General features: G+C 41.9%; 1 protein-coding gene across 1 annotated transcript in view; it reads left to right on the top strand.

Moving 5' to 3' along the window:
• LOC125904246 (dolichyl-diphosphooligosaccharide--protein glycosyltransferase subunit STT3B) overlaps positions 1 to 23,812 on the top strand; it is a 118,097-nt gene that overhangs the window by 37,359 nt on the left and 56,926 nt on the right. The window contains exons 2-3 of the mRNA XM_049601529.1: positions 12,565 to 12,673; positions 23,197 to 23,484. Coding sequence (XP_049457486.1) covers positions 12,565 to 12,673; positions 23,197 to 23,484 — 397 coding nt within the window. The remainder of the gene's footprint in view (positions 1 to 12,564; positions 12,674 to 23,196; positions 23,485 to 23,812) is intronic.

The following is a 23,812-nucleotide window of genomic DNA, read 5'->3' as shown; positions in this document are numbered from 1 at the left end:
AAATGCGTACGAGACACGGCGACTCACTCAAAAGTTAACCACTAAAATAACATCTAAAATGAATAAATTGCCTCTGAAATGTGGGCACAATGAACCTTGCATATTATCCATTAGGAATGATAGCAATTCACTTTAAAGTTAATGAAACATCTAAATTATAAATTTTGCGCCATGCGGTATAAATGTAAACCCTGCACATTATCTGACAACTCACTTAAAGTTAACAAAAAATATAACATCTCAAAAAAGATTAATTGTGTAGAGGTTTAAAGGTTTGCAAGAGAGAGAATAAGTGAGTGGCGGCTTCTTTGTTCTTTGTGTCCGAAAGTACAAGTTGTAGTTCGAACAGTGGTCCTAGAGCCAGGAAAATTTGAACTGACAGATGAGCAGGGAGATGTGGCCGCTGTTAAGATGGTGGGACGTTTACCGTAGTTCATTCACACCCACAGTATTATCATACAAAGCTGGTTGAAAATCAGCAAAGTATTCCTTTTATCTGGGTGTAAGGGAGGCAGCCTCATCTAGTTGCTCTGATGGCCTCATGTTACCTGAGAATGCATTCTGCATTGTAATCGCTGTGGTGTTAAACCAATACTTGTTTGGGTTCAGATTTCTCATCTATCTTCTGTAATTACTAATCAATACTAACCTAGCTCCCGTTGGTTAATTGTTTGCCACATGGCCACCTCTGAGTAGTGTTATTGAACACAAAAGGCACAGTGGCCTAATGGTTTTGTCATTGATGGATTCCCTGCACATCAGCCTACAGTTTTGCAAGTGCTGATAATCTCGACCCTCGCCTATTATGGCTGACCTCCCAGTCTCAGTCTGTTCCCTTTGTTATAACAGCCTATTTTTAGGGTGCTTTTTAAAACTAATACCCGCACGTTCTCTCTCTATTCTCATTTACATACTGAACAACCAAAAAAAAGATTCCCTCCCTGTACAACGAATGAAAATCACCTTTGTGAAACTCCAGTGGCTGTCATGTTGGATTTTTGTAGAGACAGAAAGGAGGTGGCAAATTCTCAGCAGTGAGTTTGTGGCGTAATGTATTAAGTTTTGTCCACCTCCATTTACATATAAGCGAGGGACAGGAAATACAGCCTCGGCCTCAAAAAGTTTCATTTTGTATTGTACACTGGGGGGAAAACTTATACATAGAAAAACTAGTGCAAGTCTTGTCCCACAGGCTGTGGTTGTTTCTTTCCTATCTGAATTCACATCTCCCGCTGCACAACACTAAATTTGATCCATCCTATATTCTGCTGTTGTGTATTACTTTTGTGTCTTCACTGTGGCGTTAATCATAAATTTGGTGTGTCTGCAGTGGGTAGAGACAGTGCGGTGTGTTACCTCCAGGCAAGGGTACACACCGCACAGTAAAACAAGGCTATTTCTCAAATCCTACGTGGATGTCATTCCTATATACGATGCAGAAATGCTCTGGTTGTAGGACCATCTCAGCTGGCATCATTGGACTCAGTTGACCAGGCATGTTCTTCATCACCATCCTATCATGGAGAGCAGTTATATCACAAACTCTTGCTTTGTTTAGATCAATAAGACCCCCTTTTAATATCCAGATTGTATCTAGATAGGATTTAACCTGCATTTTTACCTGGTATTAATATGCGTCTACAGTGTCCACATTGAGATCAGACTGAAATCCGACCGCTCTGTCCAGCTCAAACAACAGGACACAGTTCAAACAGGCCCTGCCTCCACATCATGGGATTATCTGCATTTTCAGAGACAATACTGGCAGACGGCAACAGCGAGGTCAACGAGGATAAAACAGGCCTACCTGATTGTAAAGACAGCGAACAACAGGTAGAATGTATTACAGATTGGGTGGATATCGCAGTAGTGTTAGCTTCCAATAAGAGAGAGACCATCTTGCGCCCTGCAGCTTCAGCGACCGGTCAGGGAGAGCAGTGCTGCCTCGCTAGTTGGGAACAGTCATGTGCGATTACATATTTCCGCCCATGTAGGTGTTGTATGTGGACTGAAAAAACACAATTGCATGTACACGTGTCTAATTTGGTCACAGGGCATCCCTGTACATCTCCAGAGGTGGTTCGGCTGTTCGTCCTCAATGCATTTTGGGAGCATTTACACCTGTACTTCCATCTGATTGCAATCCGTTCACCCACAACACATTTTAATGCAGGGTGTAAAGGGGTCTAATCTGTTTGTTTAGTTCGAGATGCAGGAAGCTGTGGAGTGTGAAAACGATCCTGTGTACCTTGTACCTGTTTGGTAATAGACTTGCACTGCCCTGTGCCCTCCACTGGCAGCAGCAGGCCTCCACCCAGTGCAAGAAGATTAAATACTCACCATACTTTTCTTCCTCTTCAAAGTTTTGTACACATTTGTTTTAAAGTTTTGCTGCTGTACAACCACCAAGAGAGGTGTTTTTTTCTAGTCTAGTCAGTATCTAAACTTTCCTTAATGTTTAAAAAAAAAAAAAAATGGAGCTGTGTTCTGTGTACACGCAACCAAATAAATTTATATAGCATGAATAATTTGAATTATCCAAGGTGATACATTATTTTTAGAAAATTATGTAATGAATAAATGGTACTAATCGGACACTTAAATATGTTGTAATGATGGCTTAATTGCTGGCTGTCATGTCATGTCATTGGCAGTGTTTTTTTAAATAGACCCCAAGCTAATGATTTTCATTAACATGTTATTTTTGTTTTAGTTTATCAAAAATCAGACAGGTGATTATTACAATTTCTACTCGTTTTTTTTTTTTTTTTTCTTAGACTATTATTAATTATCTTTGGCATTTCTGCTTTTTTCGATGGTGTGAGAGAGACAGGAAAGGCAGGAAAGAGAGAGGGGGTATGCAGGGATACGCAGCCCCGGGCAAACTCAACCAGGGCTGCTGCGCTGAGGACTCAGCTTTAATGGCACTCACTCTACCTGGTGAGCTGCCGGGGGGCCACACAAGTTTCTCACTTTGAAGACCAGCTTTATGTCAAAATGTTAGTTGCTGCATCTTATTAAAGAGCTCCAACTATATTTTGTTTTCTCCACACCTTGTCACTTCAGGTCTATCACAAGTTAACAGCCAAAAGGGACCATAGATTTAATTTTGCAATGGTGCAAAACAAATTAAAGCAAACAAATGTTTTGTATTTTACCTACCGAATGACCTAATCAGCAATGTTAGCAACTCCACCAGTCTTGTGCAGCCATGTGTGCTCAGCATCCTCAGAGTTTTGGAGCTGCTACTACTACTACTGCATGCATGATCACTGTGCATTCTCATCCTTGTTTGGATAATTTATTATTCAGAGCCTCTCCTTGTCTGCTTATAGCTTGTGTAAGCATCTTGTCCGGCTTGGCTAAGAAAATAGCCTAATTCAAGATCGATTGTTCTATTAGACCTGCAAGGCATTATAAGTCTGTGTCATTGTGATGGGTATTGCCAAGCTGTTCTCACACAGGTGTGAATAAGAGCCTGTGCGTCTGTGTAAAGATAATTAGGATGTCAATAGCAGAGACTCTGCTCTCTGTAAATCTGATGTCAGGAAAATGTAGAGCTCATGGGCTAATTGCCTTCAAATAACTCCTGAGTATTTTACTCATAAAGCAGCACGTTCTGAAACCAAACAGATTTGAAACCACAAGCTTCTTGATGCATTCGCTATTAGAGCAAGAGACACATCATTGGCATGTTCACAGAATAGCACCTAGGCAAAGACAAGTCTTTATCAGGCTGTGCCCCATTTCAGAATTGAATAACTCTGCTCCCAACAGCCTTTTTTTTTTTTTTTTTACAACCCAAACTGTTTTATGTGGGAATCTTTATCTCGACTGTCAAAATGTGGTGCCGGAGCAAATAAACAATGCTGGTTTATAGCTGCTCTTTGTCTATTGGGTATACCGAGTTAAAGCTGGAGCACAGTAATGTGTATTGAAATTATTCCCCTCGGCAAGTCAATATTTATGCCATTACGTCTCTTTACCTCGAGGTGCAATGTCATTTTTCAATTTTCATTCATTAGTTCCAACAGGCAGCAGTTTGGCTCTTTGCATATTGACATGATGATCTTACACCCCACCAAGGCACAAAAACAGAAACCATCTGCTTGTGTTACCATTGCCAGCTGGTTCATTGAGAAAAGCTTAGATTAGAGGAGCACTTTTTTTTTTTTTGTATCAATCCAACGCTAAGCACTGATCCAAATACATATTTAATGAGTCCAGTATTTTAATTAAAATTCCAGTGTTGATAGATTTGTGGGATTTTCCCGCAAGGTTTCTCAATACATCCTACAGAGTGCCTCCTTTTAATGTCAGTTTTGCCTGTTTTTGTCCAGTGTAGTCTTTGCCTCTGTGAACACTACTTGTCGGCCTTGGAAGGTTCCTTGGACAATGAAAAACTTGTTGCCTCAGGGGTTACTCTTACCGAAATATTTAACTGTGAAGACAAACAGCCACTGAAGAACATAGCTGGAATATTTTTACAGCTATGTTTCAAGCAGGCAGGAGAGTGCTTAATATTGAAAAATCTTTTGGTTGGTATTTCCAATAGCATCAGGATTAAATGGCTCTTCCTGGACCTCTTTATCTCAAAAGATGAGCTCTGCGCTCAAGATTCAATTTGAAGAATGCTCCCTGCAGTGTCAGCAAGTGTTCACACATTGAAATCAGAATAATTTTATGATAATCTTGCCTGTTTAGGATTTTTGGAGATGATCGACCTGGTGGAATAATTAACTGCATGTTTGGTGTTTATCTCCCAGTGATACTGTTCATGTGTTTTTGCTGCTCCGGTTTCTATAAACAACCCTACATCAGCGGAGACAGTGCCTCATTGAACCTCCTGGATAAGCTGTCAGGCTAGTAATTACAGACAATATTTAATTTCAGATTTACTAAGTGATGTCTTGTACCATGTGTACAATATTGCCATCACACATCCACAGAATGCAATTACCTTACTGGGTCATTGAACCAGCAGGAACTCACACAGACACACACAGACACACACACACACACACAAACCACCATCACCCTTCGATTGAAGTGATACAGCCGCTAGATAATATGCCAGGATGCCTCATCTTGTCAGATGATAGCAGGCATGCAGGACACTCAGCACTATTAAAGCGATTTGGCAGCTGTCCAGTGAGCCGGTTAGTGTGACCTTTTCCACTAGCATGGAGGTATTAGTTTTGGGGCAGGATGGGAGAGTGTGCAGTGTGACTGAAAACTAACTATCTTGCACTTCTCAGGTAATCCAACCAGAAAATCCTATTGGGGGGGACCGTTAAAAGCTAAATTCTGTAGGCTGCAGATAGTTGTAATCCTATTCAAGTTATTGTAAAACACTAAGTAAAGGGCTTCTCTAGGAGCCTAATCAGAGAGGACCGAATACAGCTGGGGGTTGCAGGTACGTGTAGTGGTTTATAAGGCCCCGATCAGACAGCGTGTTTAAGCAGCCTGGGGCAGCTGTTAATAATTGTTTTCAATCAGAGTAAAGGGTTTTGTTCGCTGCTTTGCATTGCTGAGCGCCTTGCATTTTCCTCCTCTATGCGACTTGCTTTGGCTCTGAACGCCTGGAGTTGAAAAAACTTTAACTCAGAGCAGAGAGTGCCCCAACGTCATTTGCAGTTTTTCCCACAGTCCAGTCAGATGAGTTGAAAGGCGGGCCTTCCGTTCGATCAGGGCAGGCTCTAACCGAAAAGGCAGTGCAGTGCTAATTGTGTTTTGCAGTCTGTCCAATCGGGACCAAGACTGTTCTTTAACGGGAGCATGCTGGTGATGCGCCATCCCAGTGGGGATTTGCTCTGATCTGTCCAGCCTAAGTGTCTGTAGGCTGGATCTATGAGCAACTAGCAGTTTACTCCGCTGCCTTATAAACAGCGACCAGAGGTAGTGGCAGTGGCACTGAGGTACTCAGCAATAAGGCTCAGTTGAAGCTCTGTTCCTTTCACTGTGTTTCTTTGTTTCTTTCTTTAAATTTGTTTTTAGCCTTTTAACTTACCCTTGCATCTGTCTTACCTTAACTGTCTTTTACCTCATATTGTGGTATTAATGACCATATCTTTGACATGTGATTGCCTGCTATGGTGCAGGGCAGGCCACCAATTTTCCCCGTTTTTATCTATGGGGACCCCGTCTTTCATGGCAAACCCTTTGATAAGGTGTCTTGTAGTGTTGTGACAACAAGAAAATTATGACTTTGATACAGTACTTGCCTTAATATCTTGATACAGATACTGAAAAAATATTACAGCAAAAACCTGTTTTTTTTTTACGGTCATTGAAATTGTAGTTCATGTGCTGTTAAGTGTGTCCTTGTTAGTTTGTGTTTCATACATGTAGGTGTGCTTTTGACAACGAGTAATTGGATGATTGTAAATAATCAGATTAAGGTCATAGTATTATTAAAGCTTTTACATGGTATGCATTAATCTGATGCCTCCTATACTTTAGTTTATGTGATTTCTTTGATAGTTTACTTTATATTTGCAATCAGATATCGCTTGTTAAACAGCATTAAGTAAGACTCAGTACCCTTCTTTGGCAGAGGTCTGCGCTCTACTGCCATTATCACCAGTGCTGATTGAGTATAAATTGATCATTTATAGCTGGTGTTGTTGAGCTGCATAGTTGTGAACACAGATTAGCCAAAGAATTAGCCTGGTATTGCCCTTAATTGCCTCATCAGACTCTGATTGTGAATGAAGTACGCTCGTCACAAAGTAAATCACACTTGTTGGACTTATATCTGAGGCACCATTTATGTTATCTATCACATTCAGTAACTGTTGAACAGGTCGGCATGTCTGCCAGTGAGATGCTTTGCTTACTCTGCGCAGGTTTAAAACATCTCTTACAGATGGGTTTTTGGTGTTTTATTATATACTATCATTCTTAAAGTACAGATACTAATAAAACGGGATATTGTATCATCATTAACGACATGGTATTGCAATACCTTTCTAGTATCAGTTCACTGTTAAACACTAGTCATATGTTCAGTGCCTTTCACTTGAGTCTTTCAGTACTGCTGCCTTTAAAAAAAGACATATACAAAAAACAATAACAAAACAACACCTTGGCAATGCTCAAACCTGCCCATCTGAATGGTGTTTTGCTTTGTGAGGCTTCTGTTGTATGCGCTCACTTGCCTTCTGGGTCCCCAAGCAGGTTCATTTACATGTTGTTCGTTCAGAGTTTGACAGAGGTGGCTAATTAGTCAAGGTGGCGATTACACCCCTGGAACCAAAAGTCTGTTTAGACATTCACCATATCGCGGACCAGTAGGGAAAAGGCAGTGATGCATCTGATTATGTGGTCGATACTGAATGAGGCATTACTGGCTTGTAAACAGCAATGGAGCCCACTTAGTCATGCTGATGATGATGACGGACCTGTCTCAACAGGAAACTGGTAATCAGTGAAACGGACCTTGATTAAAATGAATTATGATGCCTGCAGGGGGCCCCGTGTGATCTAAAGTGCACAATATGCCACTCCTAATTTTCATTTTGGCTTTGAGATATTATCTGAGGGGGTTGATATAGGGGCCATTTTCCCTTCATCCTCCGAGTAATCTGTCCAATTCATTTTTTTATGGTATTAACAGTGTGCTGCTCACTTGCTGGTGGTTGGAGGTGCTGCAGTGGCATCACTAGTCATCATGTGCTCTGTGGCCTGAGACCATATTGGCAGCTATGCATTAAATTGCTAATGTGCCTGGCAGAGCTACATTATCCGCCCCATCAACGTGACAAGGGCAGGGATAAAGCACTCCGCTCGGCTGTCCATGAGATCATTGGAAAATGGGTTTTGTGGGTATGGCTTGGCAGCGTGCAAAGTTGTCTTTTGGAATGCTTTCTTTGAATTCGCTTTGTTTCTGCCTCACAGATTTGACAGCTGCAGAACAATAAGGCGAAAGTGGCTGGACGATTCCACCTGCAACGACAGTCCCACTGTGGTAGAACTCTGTCACACCTGGCTGCCTCAGTGGCTTTGCACTTTGTAACATTATGGTTCTTTGCACACCTCAGTGTTTAAGGAAATAGACTCTGAGAATGGAAGAACAGAAGTGTAGCTCCTTTGCATAAGATGTCATACATCAGTGTGCTGTCCAGATCCAGGGCAAGTGGAGGCAAAGACTATCAACACTGCACAAATGCCTGTGATTTGTGCTGTTCACGGTTGTTTCAATCGATTAGATTGGGAAAAAAACAAGGGCTACTGTAAGTCCTGAAAGGAGGACATAAAGGGGAGAAGTAAAAACAAAAGCTACTCTTACACTGCCTCTTAAAGGCAGGAATTTTACGCCGTTATGTTGCCTCGCTGTTCTGTATAAACGGTACAATTGCTGAATGGTTGGACAGAGTTGTCTCGCCTTTAAACCGGCATAAGAAGCAATAACAGCACCGAAATGACATCAGTATAAACAGGGTAGCCGGCATCATGGGCGACACAGGTGTGATGTTTTGCCGAGTTGTTTGACGTGCGACCCACCATGGGAGATTTAAAAAGAATCTGGTAGCAATTAGCAGCTAACTCGAAGAAGACGAACAGTGGCCGGAAATTTCTCCAAATTGGGAAACAATGAGATTTGGCAGCTCCTTACTCTCCAAGCAGAGGATAAGATCAGATTCCATAACAGAGATGGTAAATGATTATTACAGCCATGTTCAGGCCATTGATATTGTGTATAAAGCGCTGCCGATGCATATGTTATATATCACACTAGAGGCTGACACTGTTTTGTTAGATGTCACGCCAGTCGTGGCTCTTTTGCTTCCGAGATGCCAGCATGCTGTCTAAAATCACACACTGGAGTGGCATGATGCTGTCATTGTTTGATTCTGTGTGAAAATGCAAAGACTGCTTAAATAAGGGACTTCGTAGCGTCCCTATAGTGCGATCTCTGTGTTAAAAGGGCCAAAAACTCACTTGGAAACACCAGCAGATATGACTCATGTGTCCTGCAACAACTCCTTCATGTTTTTTGCAACAACCCAGATTCTTAATGGCGTTTCACCAGATCTCAATTGACGTAGTAGCTGGAAAATAGTGGTTAAAGTTAGCTAACATTAACTAGTAACATTAGCCTGACAGCTGTGCATCCATGTAACCAGTTGAAATATAAAAGACAGTTATCCTCAAGCACATTTACCTGGCCAAAAACAAGACAGCAGCCATTTGAGTTGTGGACCCAACCACACACAAAATAGTAATAATCCACTAGACTGTTGTACACTTTCATTGGCATGCGAGTAACGTTAGTAACGTTGGAGGTCTAGAGGACGAGGTAATTTGTATGAACGGTTGTGGGGAAAAAGTACTTTTCTTTGTTGTGTATGGATCACATCCAACCTGAGTTTCTATTTTCTGACGATACCTGAAGGTTCATCAGACCCTATAGTGCTGTCACATTCTTCTGTATCCAGTTTGCCCAGTAAATTGATTATCACTTCTTGCCCCTCATCTAAATTTCATACGTCCCAATTGTTACATGGTTGCGAACAAGCTATTGTCTGGACCACCATCAGATTTTTTTAGAGCAGTTTGGCTGGTTATTGCAAATTGAGCTTGGAGGATTGGCAAGACTGATTTTTCAATGGTAAAAATTGAGGTGATTTTTTTTTTCCAGCCAAAAAGAAAACTGAGATGAAAGTACAACAGAAGTGTTTTCATTTCTGTGTGACTCTTTCGTTCCAGCTGGATGGTTTGTTTGTCATTGGCTGTACTGTGCCCAGATTCAGGCCGCTCGGCCTCAGGTTGTTGAGTGATATGATTGCCCAAGGAGCCACAAGGATAAACACTCATGTCAGCTCCTCAATAGCTTTTCAAGATCGCTTTAAGAGGCACAATGCCTGTTATGTTATGCTTTTCTGTTTTTTTGGTGTTTTCATCCAAGGGATAGAGAATATTTCACATCAAATTCCCGATCGCTTCACTCCCATTGAGTCATAAATGTGATGGGTAACTGTTGTCACATGGGGACTTTGAAAAGTCAATTATAGATGATTGCTTTCCATTTAGGGCTGGGCAATATATCAATATCAGAATCGTGATATGAGACTAGACATCATCTTAGATGCTGGATATCATTATATTCTAAGTGATGTGTCTTCCTGGTTTTAAAGGCTGCATTAAAGTACGGTGATGTCATTTCCTGACCTTATGAGACCCTTTCTAGCTGTTCTCTTTATCTACGTAGTCCCCCCACGAATTTGGTGCTACGCCCCTGTTTCTGTTACCGGATAATTACTACATGGAAATGTTTTTGTTTTTTGGTGCACTTTGTTAAATGTGTTGAACTTGACTGCTTCATTATCAGTATAGAAGACACGAATATTACATAAACAAATTTGTCTTGTCTTTACACGGACAAGAGGGAACTGTTTTCAGTGAAATCAGTTTTTGGAAAAGTTGGATCTTTTAGAAATGAGACCAGTTCTCAGCATTGGGTTTGAAATGACTAATGTCTGGCCACCATGTGCTCTCCGGAAACAAGAGCCAGGATGGGAGGCCCCGCATGAGGGAGGAGAGCTCCGGCTTCAGGTGCGATGCGGAGGTGGTAGAAAACCAGGCACCTTGTGATGATTAATGAGCTGCACCTCATGCCAGCAATTTTAAACGCACTGGCCTTATCACGAGTTTAAGCGGCACACACTCCAACAGCTTCGTGACAACTCTGCTGTTGCCTCTCCTCTTGCATTCACACACACACAATCATAAACTGTATAAGTGCGTCCAGAATCTAAACTGCATCTCTGTTCCTTGTGCTTTTATGAGGCCATAATGTTTTTGCTTGTGTTTGTGTTGACATTTCTTACCTGTTCACAGTTAACATAGCCTTAATTATTACAGTGTCACTTGAATGTATTTGTTCAAAGTTACCTTGACCAAGAAGGTCCCATTTATTTGTTTGTCTCATAACAAACTAAGATATTTCAGTGAAAATTAGATGACTGTTAGGTCAAAGGCCTAAAAGTTGTCATTAACTACCACTGCACGTTCATAGATACAAATCTGGTACTTGCGTGTTTATTTGTTTTATCCTGCACTTTGATGCACATTCCACTTTAGATCAATGTAAAAATATCTACCTATTTTGCGTAATCGAAATAGCGAACTTGAACTCCCCCACTTTGAAAAAGATCATATTTTTCCTTTTACCTGTAGTGCTATTTATCAATCTGGATTGTTTTGCTGTGAGTTGAGCGTTGGATATAATGACCATAGAGATGTCTGGCTTCTCTTGAATGTAATAGAACTAGATGGCACTTGGCTTTGTGGGGCTCACAGCATCAAAAATAAATACATTTGAAAATAATAAATGGCACTACAGGTAAGAGGAAAAATATTTAATTCTATTTTAAGGGTGAGCTAGCCCTTTAAATGTGATGTGTCCATGTTAGAGGCACCATTAGCCTCTCAATAGTGCTTTTGCTAATACACTCCTACAAATTTGGGATGGCATATGCATGATTTGAAGAAGTATAAAGGCAAGGTAAAAACAGCATTTTGAGGCTCCTCCACTTTATCTTACTGCTGCACTAGAGCCACACATGCAGCTGGAGTGAAGATAAACAAAAGAAATAAGGCTGAACTAAATCACGTATAAACATGACTTTGCATTATTTTGTAGCATTTTGGGCTGACGATTTTATTATACTCGATGCAGTCGGAATCAAAGAGTCTCTCTAGTGTGTAAGGGAGCACATGAAAGCCTGTCCTCTCAGGTATATGTCTCTATTTGAGACCACCATAACAAGTAATTGTCCTTTAGCAAACTGCTCTGCCTTGCTATAGGGTCTCTACGCATGATGTGTTACATGAGGTCTATGGGTTTCTGAACATACCATAAAGCAGCCCACATTAATGAGCTGTGCAGCAAAGAAGGTGCCTCTGAAAATTTACTGAACACTTGCCTCGTTCTCCTTGGCAGCAATCTTCTCAACAGTGTCAGCTCTTTAGTTCTGCTGCTTGACAGTGTTCCAGCCCCCTCGGCTTACCACAGCTACAGTGTGAATCAAGGCCTGTTTACTGTGATATTCCTCATATTTATTCTCAGGGTTTTCTTTTTGTTTGTTTTTTTTTCTGTGTTATTATTTCTCTGTTCCAACACCAGACCCACTTTTCGCCTTTGTCACCTCAGCACATGCCAGTGGTTGCAGTCAGAGTTATCTGTGCAATAAGCAGGTTTTGTTCTTAAAAATGCCACAGTATGTGCGAGTGCCCTTCATCTTTCCATTTTTTAACCGAGGGCTGACCTGAGAGTTGTTGGCATCAGCACAAAGACGCACATAGTGAATGGAGGCTTTATCTTTCTTATTCTAACAAGACGAAGTCTCTGCAGCTTACCCATTCAGCCCGCCTTCAGAAAATCTGGAAATGAAATAACCTTTTCTTTACTAGAGTTAAGTGTTTTCTGGTCTGTCAGTAGCAATAACATTTTGGCAAAATATGGTCTATAAATGGAAATGGATGTCTGTTCTCTGTGTGTGGTTGTTATTTTGCCTCATACTCAGCCAGCCCTCTTCTGTTTTTCCTCTGTTGCTTCAGGTTCAATTACAGATCAACGCACCATCTCACCACGAATGGCTTCTATGAATTCCTCAACTGGTTTGATGAAAGGGCCTGGTACCCCTTGGGCAGGATTGTTGGTGGCACAGTAAGTTTCTCCTCAAATTGATGCAGTCAAGCTCCGTGTTTTTAAACATTTCCTCACTTGTTTCATCGTTCAGCAATTCTAGGATGTCTTTAGAGGAGTACAGATTTACTTGCAGACAATCTTCTTGTGAAGTTAAGGAAAATAAATGATTGAAATGAGATGAGACAGTGTGGGGCAGCTTGCACCTCTGAAAAAGAAGGGAAAGGTGTACTGCTGCTCTTTGGTGTATCACACTGCTCAGCCTCTTCAGGAGGTCTTATGTAAGGGTACTGGAGAGGAAGCTCCAGGCGATTGATGAACCTCAGATTGAGGAGGAGCAGTGCGGCTTCCATCCTGGTCGCAGAACCTCTTTAATCTCTTTAATCTTGGAAAACTGCTAGAGGAGTCAAGGAGCTTTCCACTGATTTGTGTTTTTGTGTACTTGGAAATGGCGTATGACCCACAGGGTGTCTTGTAAGGGAGGACTTCACGAATACAAGGTGCCAGGGATGCAATCATTGGTCTCCAAAATGAGAGCTGTGTTTGCATCTACAGCAACAAGTCAAAGATGTTTTCAGATGACATTGCCAAGGGTTTGCCCTGATGATTTTCTAAGTAGAATATAAAGGCACAGCTGAGGCAGAGTTTTCCAGGCGATACCGATACCAATATTGGAAATGCCTCCGGGATTGCCTAAAATGCACGAGAGGCTGTCTATGCACTGATCCTATGCCACGTAATTTATTAATAAACTTTGGCAACTCTCCAGAACGCTACACTCTAGAAACTTTGTTTTAATTGCCTCTGCTTCGTCACCATGGTAGCTTTCCAACGAGCGCCCCAGTGCAGTCATAATGGAGGCTGTGTTGCTGTGTACGTAACAGCGCTGATCCCAGAGTCCATGCACAATGGAATAACATTACATTCAGCCCATCCTATTATCAGTAAATTTGTACTCTTTGGCTGTCAATGAAAATAATGAGTAGAATATTCTAAGTGATGATGGTCTTTTCATAAACTGGGCCGTCTATGCAGTAGAAAGACACAAATACTTGCTGCATAACCAGTAAACTGAGGAGTCAAGGGCCGTGGCATTTGCTTTTGCTCAAGAGGTAGAAAACCTAACCCAGCACCTGACCAATAGACGTTGCTGGAAGGTAACGTAATGCATGCCTGTCCGTTTTGGCACAGGAAACAACATGGTGGCCGGCTGGTAACAAATGATCTTGAATTACAGTTTTAGAAAATGCTAAAATATGTTTCATAAAACATTTTAGTTCAGATAAAGGGGGACTTTCTCTCTTGATCTGCTTCTATACTCTTTGTGTCAGTGGTGGCAGGCATAAAAAAAATCCAGTACAATTTGTAGTTTGAGCAGTAGCTCTAGAACCAGAGATGAGCAGGGAGATCTGGGTGCTGGAAGGATGGTAAGCTAGTTGAAAATTGATGATATATCCCTTTAAACAGACTGTGACCTCTAGTGTGAACTAACTTGCATTGCATCAGGCTATAAAACGGTGTGAACGAGAGTCGGCAACTCAAAGTCTGAGGCCATACTGCTCTTCTAGATTGCCCCCTTCAGCTTGGGACCAAGTTGCTGGCTCAGGTGGGGTCTTGTTAATGAGTGAGGGTCAGATGGAGCCTGAGATTGATGGGCAAATTTGTACAGAATTCCCATAATGTGGGTGTTATACTCAACTATGGAGGGAGCTCAGCCTGAAGGCAAAGCTCTGGATTTACTAGTTGATCGCTGACCTGTGCTCATGAGCTCTGGGTAGTGACTGAGAGAATGAGATCACAGATTCAAGCTGCTTTAATTAGTTTTTCCACTGAACGTTTCTGGGCTCATTCTTTGGGATAGGGTGACTCTTTCATGTTTAAAAAGAGCCTTTTGAGGCCGTTTGGATCAGGAAGGGTCCTATGCGCCTCCCTATGGAGATAGTCCAGGATTGTCCACCTGGGAAAAAATCCCAGGCAGACCCAGAACATGCTGGAGGGATTACACATCCCACATGGCTTGGAAATGCTTTGGGATCCCCCAAGAGATGCTGACTGGGGAAAAAAAGAAATCAGGGCTACTTGGCTTAGCATACTGCCATTGTGAATTTGACCTACTTAAGTGGCAAAAAAAAAGGATGGATGGATGGATGGGTGGAAGAAGTTTTATATTAGCCATGGCAGGAATTTGTAGGGAATTTGCGAAATCTGCAGTCTCAATCCTTTTTAAATTAAAGGATAATCACAGCACCAAACTGGCTGCAGTCAGCACCATCAGTGGGTACAGTCAGGCATCAAATTATGCTTTAAATCATACTTAATCATATTGAAGTACCTATGCTTCACCAGACCCAGAAAACAAACTAACAATAAATATGGACATGTAGACAGTCAACATCTCTTACCAGATGGATAAAGAGGAGATATGTCTTTACCCGCTGTTAATATTCATGAGCACATCGGGATTACTCATTGATATTGATATGTTGTCAGTGTTTATGCCGTCATTAGTGGTTAATGCAAAATAAATGGGAAGCAGCTCTTCAGTCTGTTGTCATGGGTATCCTCACTGCTGAGTGTGTGTGTTTGGGGGGTTGTAGCATGGGGTTATCTGGGGTTAGCCAAGGCAGTGCAGGGATACCATAGAGCCCTATAAGCCTCCACCGGGCAGCATGGATTTAAGTCACAATCCAGTAGCAACAGTGAGCTGTTAACTTGACAGATTCCCCTCGGCTGCCATGGCCTCCCTGTTTACCAGCAGCAACGATTGTTGTGAAACATTGACCCTTTTCAGTGAAAAATACAACGTGCCGATTCCTCATAATTTATCTCCCATTCCCCCGCCCCCTATTCCTCTGTGCATTTCTTCTCCCGACCTCATCTTCTCAGCCCTGCATCCTGTGAACTGTGAGGCCTGTGTGAGTAAAAACCTTTGGCCTATCCATCTCCCTCTCTAACAACCCCACCTGCCTTCGTTCTTTTGACCAAGCTTCATGAACTGCCAGGTTTGCACTCTGAGCTGTAATTGCACTAGCTAATGATGCATCAGGACTACATAATCCAGCCCCTCAGTGCCAAATAAATGTGGAAATGTCTCCCAACGTGTTTCCATTATTGGGTTCAGCTGAGAGGCTGGGAGAGAGCCTGGCCCTCGGTGCCTGTCGCGTGACTCTTTTCTTTTCTCAATCTTTCTTTCTTATCGTCTCTTTGTCGGCTGATTGGAGAGTTACTCTGCACAGTTGAGACAGTGAGGCATGTTAATGTTGTGCATTGCTATCAGATGCCGTTATCATTACAGCACCAAGCAGATGGTGCATGGCAGAAGCAGTAGCCACGCTACATGCTGATGTTTGAATATAGTATTCACTACTGCACAAGAGAAGCAAGGAACTGGAATCCAAAACCCATCCATCAGCATTCATCTGTCATAGGCAATTACCATCAGCTACTGGTAATTGCATATGACAGGCTTAGCTTGTTATAATGGATGAGCCTGTTCTGTTACAGTACATGGATACTTGGTTTAGGCCTTGTACCCATCGGGTGGAGGCTGAAACTCATGATTAGACCGGTAATCGGAATTGGAAGGCGTATAGTTTTAAGTTAATTTTCTTGACATTTACAAGATCCCTGGGCTGCAAAATGCATTGTCTTCTGCATACAAATAAGCTGACAAAGCAAACAAAGCTCACATCTTTCTCCTCTACACTTGTAATGGCACTTCATGAATGTATGAGTAAAAAACCAACCGAAAACTGCAGGGGAATTCACACATGGTTCATTTGAAGAAGATTATAGCGAGTCTTCTCTGCTCAAATTTGGTTTCACTTTAAAGTCATTTCATTTTCCGGTTGAACATTACTTTAAATATTTTAATTTGCTCGGCAGACTACCCTCAAGCTAGACCAATCTGCAAATAGAGGACATACGAGAGCTTACGCCTTATCAGAGCTTGGGTTTTGTACGAGGTGGGAGGACAATAGGCACTGTGATGAGCAGTACATCAGTGTAATGTATTACTTCATCTCTAGCAGAACTGGCCTCTATCTGTAGATCGTTTCTCTTTATGAATATTAACTCTGTCCCCTCAACGTCCATTTTCTGCCAGAAGGGCTTACATTTTCATTTCAGATAAAACTCAGTCAAGACTGAAATTTTGCTTTATTCGGCTGTATAACACGAGAAATAAGTAAGCAGTTCAATACCATAAAACAAAAACTATTACTAAAATGCGAGACCTAGTTTATACAATATTTGTTTTCTTCTCTTGAAAGTGTTAAACTGAGCAGTTACAAAAGTGTTAGCAGAGCGGTTTCAGTGGGTATAATTTGAGGAGTGATTGTCTGGCCAGGATATGACTTGCACTGCATTTACCAAGCAATTATTTAAGTCATGTTGTCCTTGCGTCATGCACCATTATCTTGGACAGGGTCAGCGGATGATTGCGTCCACAGCAGCGCCACTAAGGGGGACAATATTGTTAATATTGGAATCAACTAATGTGCTGTACTGGAACCAGTGGGTTGCTTTACATGTCACTTTGCCAACCTAATTAAAGTAATTAGACTGTCCTGGAGAAAGATGCACCACAGCAGAGTGGTTGTGGCTTCAGAGCAGGAAAATGTTGCTAAATGATGTTGAAGTCTGGTGACATTTATGTTTTTGTTAATGACAACATGAACAATGAACTGATCTGACTAAGTAAGCATTGGGTTTGCAGCCAACGCTTGTTATAGACTATTTCTCTGTGCCATAGAGTACCGTTGTTGTCCAAAAAATGAACCACAGTGTTGCACTGGGTGACACACTCTGTCATTACCATGAACATGAGCTTTATAGTTTATTTTGAGTTGATCCCATATTCGCCAGCTCGCACACCAAATGTGAATATTTCCCAGGTCTGAAGAGTGAAGCCAGCGCCCAAAAGCCTTGACCTGCATTCTTGCTAACGGCCAGCAGGAGCAGCAAATTCGAATTTGCTCTGTATGGGAATCTGGCCCCAACAAGCAGAGCCCGGTGAATCGCCATCGGACCAATCAGATCAGTCTGTCTGACAGAGGTGGGCTCGGGCGTAACATGATGAAGAAAGCGCTGTGCCATAGAAGTCGAAAAGTAAACAGCCAAGATAGCAGCTGCCGAAGGACCTCGTCCATTCAGTTTAGCTTTGAAAGAAACACTAAGCCAACTACACTTATCTTTTTCCTCGAGAGAGGAACAGAAGACTGCCCTAGAAGCCTTCGCTTCCAGGAAGGATGTTTTTGCTGTTTTGCCGATGGGATAAGACAAAAGCATAATATATCAGTTAGCTCCACTGGCCGGCAAACCAATGGGGCTTACTGCAATAAATACGTCACCTTGTTTTTTGCTCTGATTGGCTATCGTGCTATCCAATTGCGTGCAGCAGCATTTAATATGCCTCAGTTAGTTCACTGCAGTTTGGGTAGGAACAGTGTATCGGTGAGGACCAGACTCAAAATCTTTCTAGATTTGAGTCTGGATTTCTAGGCTAGTAGGGGTGGGAATCTTTGGGCACCTCACGATTCGATAATGATTACGATTCAGGGGCTACGATTTGATTATAAAACGATTATTGATGCATCTTTAATTTATGTATATTGATGCACTTTTTCACAACACACATTTCTTTTTGTCTCACTGAATAAGCATTCAACACTTGCAATTTTTAAAAACAGTGCATTTGTAATAAGAAACAGTTGAATTCATTTCCATTATATTTTATTAAACATATAAATGGAAATGCGTGCAAACTGGAAAGTTACAACTTTGTTGTACGGAACCAAAGGTAACAACAGGTATCTTAAATCACAAGATAAAATGTGCAGTTAGAGTAACAAATGATTCGGTGGCGACAGACGTCCACGCATCACATGTAACTGCGATGCTACCTGCCTTCAACAGTGAAGGCTATGACTTCTATTTTGGTTTGGTTGTAGAGTGTTGGGATGGCCGTGTCGGTGAAATAGCGTCAGGATGGGATGGTGTATCTGGGCTCCAGTGTATGCAGCAGTGCTTGAAATCTCTGATTTTCCACGACGGAATAAGGACGCAAATCCTTGGCAATAAATGCCCCGATGGCCTTCGTAATTTGCTTCGCCTTTTCCGATGAGGGTAGCAGCTTTCTAATTGCTTCCTCAATTGTTCTCTGGTCGGTAGCACCACTAGTAGCCGCAACAGCCTGCCGTCTCCCTGACTCCTCCGTTGGGTGGAATCGAGTTACATGGCTTCTCATGTTTGCTGTGTTGCCAAAGTATTTTATTTTAGCACGACACAGCTTACATATAACGTGGCTCTTGTCCAGTTCTGTGCGCATGTCGGCATGTTCGCTCCAGGTCCGCATCCCAAAGTGTCCCAGAGATGACGCGTACCATGCTTCTTAGTTCCGCATTATTTAGAACCTTCTGTATTACTCTAATTAACAGATTTAAATAATGGAAATTTGGACTTTTGTGAATCGATTCAGATTCGTCCACATCCGAATCGCGATGCATCTAAGAATCGGAAATTTCCCCCACCCCTACAGGCTAGTATACAAGTCTATGAGAAACTGATCCTACTTCTCACTTGATTTATTGCATCACTAAACATTTCCGAATGAGTTTTCGGCATGGAAATAAAATGCGTAAAAAGGACATGTAACTGTTTACTGTTGAAAATGGTGATTGTTGTTATGGTGACAACACATATCATTGGGGCTGCAAACTGTGTCACACTCACTAGTTTGAGAATGCCATTTTGGCCTGTATTCTTACACATTTTTTACACCAATACAAGTTTCTCTAACTAACTTTAGCTTAACTGCGTTTTAAACTCATCATAAAGCATACTTCATTCAAATTCAAGAGAAACAAAATAAAACTCCCCAAAACTGTCTTAGTTAGTCTTTGTAGCAGTATAGTTAGTCTACTGTTCAACCTCTGTTTCAAGAAACTACAGTGCCCAGCTTTCTGTATATTTGGTATCTATTTTTTTTTTAAGATTTGCACCCTCCGTATGAACACTGGGTTTGAGGCTGAGAACCACAAACATAGGAGGGAAGTGAGAAAGTACTGAGGAACAAACTAATACATTGTTAGCTTTGCTCTTTTCATGGCATCTGAAAATATAGAAGTTTCCCAGCCTTGCTCTATTTAACTGGCTAGGTCCGCTAACAGCCCACGTTTGACTTGGAAGAAGTTTAGTGCCAGATGGTCAGTCGGTCACATTCACACAGTCACAGTCTGCCGCATAGGGTTCACAGGAATTTCAAAAGCAGGTGCATGGGTCATTCTGTTGGCCGTACTAAATGCAAATGTCTCCCTCCAACATGCAAATCTATGTAAAATGGAGCAAGATCTCAGAACTGATGCACTGAGGAGATCTGATAGAGCTGCTGCAGAAGTTCAGCCAGCTGGCTCAGTGATAGATTTACGTCCATTTCAGACTTTACCTGCTGTATCTTTTTATATAAGAGGCTAAGGCGGGATTGGTTGCCAGAATAATTTGGTGCCTTGTTCAAGGGCACCGCGATGGTAGTTGCTGGAGTAACAGAAAGCTACTCACTCATTTACTGTGTAGGCTAATTGTCAAAATCCCACTTGTTTGCATGGCTGAGGTAGATAATTTTCTGAACATAGACAGGCTTCAGGGAAGAAGGGCATTTAGTTTACTCCCACACTGCATTCGGTATGATAAAATGAATGTGTGAGAGCTCTTATTTGCATCAAGCCTATGCTTTTAAACCATGCAGGGGTGTGGACAAGGGCTGGGTTCACCTCAGACTGGTGCAGTGTGTTTCGTAGCCCATAATGCAGACACTATCAGCAGCTTTTGTTTGAAAAACTTGATGAATTACAAAGTTACAGTCCCTCCTTGTTTTCAGGAGCTTGTCTTGACATTGCAACAATGTCAGTCTCCTTTCTCATGCGGGGAGGTGGTCTGTGACCCTTCTGGCTCCAGGTGAAATTCATAAAACCACCTTTGCTCCACCCGAGAGCAATGCCGCGACTCTGTTCTGTTGCATTGAACCTTTTACCCGCCTGCACTCTGTTTAACATACCCTTTCCCTCCTTTTATCCACTATAGTTCACTTTTCCTCCTCAGTCGCTCAAACCTCTCTGCCTCTTTATCTTTCATCATCTCTCCTCTGCTGTCTGCCTCTGCATTTCTCTAATGTCTGGCTGTCTTTTCTCAACTCCGCTATGCCTCCATTCTCTGATCCTACCCTTATCCTTACCCCGTCCCCCTCTCTTTTTTTTTTTATTCAAAATTAGACAGATGATCCTGACAGTCCTCATTAATTGTGTATGATAGCGTTAAGTCTCTAAGCACTCAGATGGGTCACACCGTTTGGAAGACGGACGAGCGCATATCGGTTAATGTGACAGTTTAGAGCCTTTCTGCTTAGACCAGTCCAGCTGCACTCTCCCTTTTTATTCCCCCTTTCACTCCCATCCACCCTCCCCAGAATCCCCAGAGGACGAGTGTCAGTTGCTCTTTCTCCTGAGCTGTAGATAAGGAAGGCAGGCTTCTCTAATGTGACAGTCCATAACAACAGCGGGCTGTCAAGACAATAAACCAGTCTTTGTTGCCATAAGGACAGTGACTTAAGTGCATTTTTTGTTAACAGCTTTTGACAGTTTTAGTTAATTATATTTTCATAATGAACAGCTATGTAATGCATTCTTGAATGCCAATTTAGAGGAAAGTGCTGATAAATTATGCATAAACATTTTTCGCCATCAAGCCAAAACTCAATGCAGGCTTTGATCTCAGTTGTCTCTGTAATGTTTTGGGGACCTGGGCTCTACCACAGAGTTCAAAATGGCTAATAATTACAAGAGTAGTTTTGTAAATGGCAGGATACTGCTCCATTAGACGGAGTCCACTCCTCGGAGCCGAGAGGCAAGACATGGTTGATTTTCATTGAAGTAGATTGGTTGATGAAGCTTAAGTCTCCCAGGCACCGGCTAATTAGAGACGCGAAGACCTGAGTTTATTAGCGGCGAGGCAAAGAGCATGGACTGTGGCTGCAGTGAGCACACATCAGGGACATCACTCACACGTTTAACATAGCCTCGTTTTTTACTTCAGACAGCCAGTGCACTGCACAGGGCCCTAATTGGATCTGCTCTCATGTATAGACAAGACAGGGCCACGAGGCCTCGTCTGCTCAGGCCCCAGCTTTAGCTGAGTGGAGGGTTTAATTAATAATAACTTTTCACTGAGGAACACTCTACTATACATGGCAACAAGTCTTTTATTAAGCAAAAAATGTCAAACAGTTGCTGGTTCCAGATTCTCACATGTAAGGAGCTGCTGTGTTTCACTGTTAAACATAATTGTAAGCTCAGTATCATCCATTGTTGAACCACTGGTCAGACAAAACACGCATTTCAGAGTCCACCTTTGGCTCAGAGAAATTGTGATGGGCATTTTATCTATTTTTGGACATTTAACAAGCCAAATGGAAAAAACAAATCAGTTGGCTGTACAAATATGTCTTAAAGGGGAAGTATGCCCATTTTTTAAAATTCATACATGTTGCTCTTATGGGCTAAGAAAATCCAGAAGTATTTGTGAACATGAAGAACTCTCTCCCAAACTGGAGCACTAAAACTCAAATTTGTGATGTCATTGTGGATAAAGTGCGAAGCTGCTCCACAGACAATGAATTGGGGTTGTTGATGACACCATATTTTCTGTTTCAGAAATAAAAAACAATACAATAAAGCTCATTTGGGTATAAAAAACAGAAAACATTATGTGGGTCCACGACAGGGTGCTCCCATTCATTGTCAGTAGTGCAGCTCCAGACTTTATACTTGATGACATCTCAAGTTTCAGACAGGCTATTTGAACGTATTGGGATTCTTGATTTAGGTTCTGCTCCCCTTTGCTGCAGATCTCTAGCTGACCTGAATTTCAGCATATACATTGATGACTGGATGAGGTGTAGATCATTTGTCTTGTCTTGTTTTTCTTAGATGTAAGCTATTGGCTCTAAAGAAGTGTGTTGGTAAAGGTAAAAGTCTGTGTCTCAATCAATAGTATTGATAATAATGCAGCTTGTTATCTTTCTTCTGTTTGTAATGCTCAGAACTGTTGTGTCCGTCGAAAATAGTTTCTCCCTTGTGGCACCTTTCATGTTTTTTTCTCTCATCTTGCATGTTGTTTTCACTCTTACCATCACCATTTGTAGGCATGCATCAAAACATTATATTTTATTAATCTGCCAGTTACTTTCTTGATTTGATTAGTTGGTTGGTTCACAAAACACAAGAAAACATTAAAAATGTATAAAGGTCATCAAATTTATTTTCTCAAATAGTCCAAAACCCAAAGATATTCATTTTTACAGTAACAGTAAGATGAGGAAAAGGGTAACAAAAACACAACGATTCTTATTTTCAAGTGTTTATAAACTAATGAAACCACACACTTGACCTTTAAAGATGATCAAAATAACTGCTGATTAATGTTCTGTCGTTTGACATCCCTCCCATGCTATACTTTGCTCAACCTCTCCTTCTCTTTCCCCCCTCACTCAGGTATACCCGGGGTTAATGGTGACAGCCGGCCTCATCCACTACGTGCTCAACCTGCTCCACATCACCGTCCACATCCGTGACGTGTGCGTCTTCCTGGCACCGGTGTTCAGTGGTCTGACGGCCATCTCCACCTTCCTGCTCACACGGGAGCTGTGGAACCAGGGCGCAGGGCTGCTGGCGGCCTGCTTCATCGCCATCGTCCCTGGTTATATCTCTCGCTCCGTCGCAGGCTCTTTTGACAATGAAGGCATTGCCATCTTCGCCTTGCAATTCACCTACTACCTCTGGGTATGCACGGTCTGCACAATGTGATATTAGATAAACATGTCATTTTGATGTGGGTATACACCTCTGATATTTTGTTTTATGGTCAGTTTGAAATTCTGCTTTGTTAAGAATTAGAATAAAATCTGAACATGTGCTCGCTCTGTATTTTTACCCCAATTGTGAGCACTCAGTCTGTTCAGTTTTAGGGGACAGGCTTTGTGTAGCCCTGTTTTCAATCTTACTTGGCCTCAAACGTTGAATTATTTATCCAGAGGCTTGAAAGGCACACTGGGCGTCTTTGCGGACCATGTGGAGCCCAGGAAATAGCATGCTGCACTGTAAAACCTTC

The sequence above is a fragment of the Epinephelus fuscoguttatus genome, linkage group LG17 (assembly GCF_011397635.1).
Source record: "Epinephelus fuscoguttatus linkage group LG17, E.fuscoguttatus.final_Chr_v1".
In the NCBI taxonomy this organism is placed as follows: domain Eukaryota; kingdom Metazoa; phylum Chordata; class Actinopteri; order Perciformes; family Serranidae; genus Epinephelus; species Epinephelus fuscoguttatus.
This window is presented reverse-complemented; position numbering and strand designations above follow the sequence as displayed.